Raw genomic sequence first — 4,070 nt, 5'->3', positions numbered from 1 at the left:
TATGCCCTATATAAAACATTTCAGTATAACAATCAAATCTTTTCTGAAATCTATTTTTCATTCATTTTTTATAATAATATTCTAACAAAAACATCATTATAAAGTAATTTGATATTTTGAGCCTTTTTTTAAAAAAAGTTTCTTATTCGATGTTCGAAACTTATATTTCAGCTCATAGGGTCCATTGAGATGAAACAATATTAAAAAAAAGGTTATATCTAAAAATTAGAAATCAAAACCTCGAATTAAAGAAGAAACGACTCTAATATCATATCAAACAAATTTTTTTTTCATATAACGTTATATAATTCATTCTCTATAATAATATTCCGACAACAACATCGTTATAAAGTGATTTGAGTTTTCGAGCCATTTTCTAAAGTTTCTCATCCTATATTCAAAACTTATATTTGCAACTCAATTCATTTAAATTCGCGTCACATAACATTCAGTTAGAGAGAACGCTTTATATCAAAAATAAAAAAATATCAAGACCTCTGATTAAAAAAGAAACGACTCGAGCACCCCATCATCCTTTGGTGGGTAAGATTCATGAAAGTTTAATTCGGTAATTTGCCGTTAGTCCACATAAGAAACCCAATAAGCAGCCGATTGCAGCTTCCTATATTTGACCGGTACCTTATGCGTGTTATATTTCAAGTCATCTTCTCAATATTTTCTGTGAGTCAAATCATCAAACACTTGGCCTTCGTTCTCAAAATTCTCCTTTTTCCCACCATTTCTCTGCACCAAAACCTCAAAAATCTCTCATCAGTGAAGGAAAATCGAGATGGGTTTTTTGAAAGAAGATAGAAGAACCAAAGTTTTGAGATGGGTCAAAACTATTTTTTTCTTGATTTCTATGTTGATTTCACTTCTCCTATTTTCTGCACCAATTCTTCTTGTAATTGCAGATACACTTCTTCCTTCACTTTTATTGTCTGCTTCCATTTCACCATCTTCACTTTCAATTCAAACTCTTTCTTCTCACTTAAGCAACTACGATTTTCGGTATTCACTTATTGATATCCCGGTCATCTCCATCGTTAGGTCCGTCATCATTCTATGTAAGTTGATCTCTGATGAGAAATAATTTTGGTTGTTTTAGTTAATAGTGAGTAAAATTTAGATTAATTTGATTCAAGCATTTTGTCGAACGGGTTATGATCAATTAGATGGGTGGATGGATGTTGTATTTTTTAATTGGTTAGCTCAGATTTTGATGATTTTTCGAAAAATTGAGTAATTTTGGCAAAAGGGTTATGAAGTTATGATCAATTGGTATGTTGAATACTGAAAAGATTGATTTTTTTTGTTGATTTTGATTATAGGTGTTTATAGCTTATGTGATGGACCAAGGTTATCAAGAGGGCCATATTTGGGGATTGCTACAATTTGTTCAGTTTCATCATTGGTGTTTGTGTCCTTGAAGGCTTCATATGTGTTTGCACATAGTTCGAGTATGGATCGAGGAGGGTATGTTCGAGTTATGGAGATGGCGTTGTTCGTATGCTCGTTAGCATTGGCTGTTGCTCATGTAGTAGTGGCTTATAGAATTAGCTGCAGGGAAAGAAGAAAGCTTCTTGTTTACAAGATTGATATTGAAGCTGTAAGTTAATTAATCCCTTTATTTTCTCTCCTTGATCTTAGCAAATTTCAAATTTGGTATAGTTGAAAAGTCACATGGCCAGTTCAGCAAGTTCTTTATTTACTAGAAATAGTACAACTCATTTGAAAAGTGGGGACTAAGGAAAATCATGTTTAGAGACAACATGGACATGGAATTGCAAGTTGTTTGGGTCCACTAAGGTTGAGGAAGAAAGACAAACCTTTTGTATACATGCTTTCTTGATCAATACACTTAATGGGAAATTTGAATAGATAGATTTGAATATAGAAATGAAATAGGACTCTGATTTTTGCATCTTGAGAGGAGCCCTTCACGGGTCGTTCGGAAACAGTCTAGAGGTAGTGGTAAGGTCTGCATACTCTCTGGATTTCACTAGGTATGCTGTTGTTGTACAAACCTTGATGGACAATGTTACCTGGTGTGCCTGTGCTGGTTGGTGGGAGGTAACATGTACTCGTGAAATTAGTTGAGGTGTGCGTAAACTGACTCGAACACTATGGTTATCACAAAAGAAGGAGGAGACTGGCAATACATGGTTTTTGTCCTCTTGCCAATTGTAACTTCCATGTGCCTTTTGACTTGGTCACATTTGGTTTGAACAATACTTACTAAGATATTGATTTACTCTCCTTAATTGATGAATTGTAATAGAAATGTGTTCATTAATCATGATTAAGTGCTAAATCTTTATATAAAAAGCACATGTCACTCATTTATTAGGTTTTACTGATTCTTAATTTCTGTTTTTAACTAACATATTAGCACATGAATGCAGGTCTCAGCATTAAAAACCGGATCTTTTTATCGATATCTTAAAGTTACTCCCTTCAGAAAGACAGAAGTAAAACTCAAATCTACAGAATCCATATGCACATGAAGTTGTTATTGTATTTTCTTTGGACCAAATCCAGTTTCCACAGAGCAGGTTTCAGGTAATTAACTATTGTATATTCTATTTTATCTGCTGGTTCACTACATTTTGTACTATTAACCATGTGCTGCCACGAGATTCATACTCATAGCTTGTTTGACGAAACATTCAAAGCCTGTTTATTTTCAGAAATGCGTCTTATCATAAGTATCGCAAAGTAGCAGTTTGTGATTGACTAATCAATTTGAAAAACACTTTTGCCAATGTTAGAGCAGTAATTTGTGTTCTGTTAAGTTCTCAAATGTGTTTTTGGGGAACAGTTACTTTTTTCATCTTTCGAAAAACTTCTACTACTCAAAAACACTTTTTTTTTTCCTAAAAGCTTGGCCAAACATCTCAACTCAAGCTCCCAAAACCTGCTTTTTGTCAGAAATGTTTTTCGAAAAAAATACTTTTGGAGAGTAGCAGTTTGTGTTCAGCTAATCAATTTGAAAAACACTTTTTGCCAGTATTAGAGCAGAAGCTTGGCCAAACGGGCTATCAGATTACCACTTAATTCTTTCTTATTTACTCTTTTATGAATGGATTAGTTTCCTTTAATCTTTTGTGTCATGGTACCTAACTAACTGACTGTTTTTACAATTTTTCTGTTTTTGCAGATATATCCAAAGGAAATCTGAAGTCTAATTGGTAAAGAGAAATAGTTTATATATATATATATATACTATAAAGTATATAAAAAGAGAAAAAAAACAAGATTTTATGTATATGTGTGCAAATGTGGTGTGTTCTGTATCAGCAATTAGTTAAATATAGAGATAGTGATACAGGACAAGAGCATTATGATTCAGCACCCATTGCTCTCTCTCTGCTTACGCAACTTGTACAGATATTTGTTCTATTTTTATGCCAATTGTGTTTCATGGATTAGAAGATAGAATTTCTTGTTTTGTCATCTATCAAATCTCATCAACTTTAGATATTTTTGGTAACGCTATGTGAAAACAGTCATTAATGTTTGTATTATAATATGTTGTTTACATTACATCTTTCAAGGTGCGGCTTTTTTTGAAAACTCTGCCAACACGGAATGCTTTTGCACAAGGTTGCCCCTTTTTAAAACTTATACCTCGAAAAGCTCTTATTTTATCGAATAGAGACACCAAAATTTGCGTCATGATTTCATGAAGGTTTTATTCTTTTTACCGGTTCTTTCAATCAATGATCAGCTAATTTGAGGTTGCAAGTATCTTAAAGACTCGATTCTATATTATTTTATTTGGGATGGAAAGAACAAGATCAACCTTTTTTGGCAGGAAATTATCTACCACTCTATCTTATCCACACAACACAAATTTCTACTCATAATTTAAAGAAAAGAAATTGAAAAAAAGTAGTCTTTATTGCATAACACAAGCATGATTCACATAGAGGTATTGCTAACTCAAATGTCAAAGGGTGGACATAAGCTTTTAAAAAGCTAGAAGCATGACTAGGTTCTTTGTGGTCCAAGATAATCAAAAGGAGAAAAAAAATCTAATATAAAGCTACTTTTGCTTTTGCGAATAT

At 32.8% G+C, this 4,070-nt stretch overlaps 1 protein-coding gene across 2 annotated transcripts; it reads left to right on the top strand.

Annotated features, from left to right (window-relative positions):
• Window positions 1-601: 601 nt before the first annotated feature.
• On the top strand, window positions 602-3,460 carry LOC102587842 (uncharacterized). Of its 2 annotated transcripts, XM_006355605.2 has the most exons (4): window positions 607-1,067; window positions 1,332-1,609; window positions 2,406-2,562; window positions 3,161-3,460. In XM_006355605.2, the coding sequence occupies exons 1-3, from the start codon at window positions 791-793 to the stop codon at window positions 2,505-2,507; spliced, it is 657 nt and encodes a 218-aa protein (XP_006355667.1). In that variant the 5' UTR covers window positions 607-790; the 3' UTR covers window positions 2,508-2,562; window positions 3,161-3,460. The 2 variants fall into 2 exon arrangements, with proteins under 2 accessions (XP_006355668.1, XP_006355667.1); XM_006355606.2 differs by lacking the exons at window positions 2,406-2,562; window positions 3,161-3,460 and having other exon boundaries at window positions 602-1,067; window positions 1,332-1,618.
• The last annotated feature ends 610 nt before the right edge of the window (window positions 3,461-4,070 follow it).

The sequence above is a fragment of the Solanum tuberosum genome, unplaced genomic scaffold, assembly GCF_000226075.1.
Source record: "Solanum tuberosum cultivar DM 1-3 516 R44 unplaced genomic scaffold, SolTub_3.0 scf00202, whole genome shotgun sequence".
NCBI classification, from domain to species: Eukaryota; Viridiplantae; Streptophyta; class Magnoliopsida; order Solanales; family Solanaceae; genus Solanum; species Solanum tuberosum.
The sequence above is the reverse complement of the archived record's forward strand: the minus strand, read 5'-3'. Positions and strand labels throughout refer to the sequence as shown.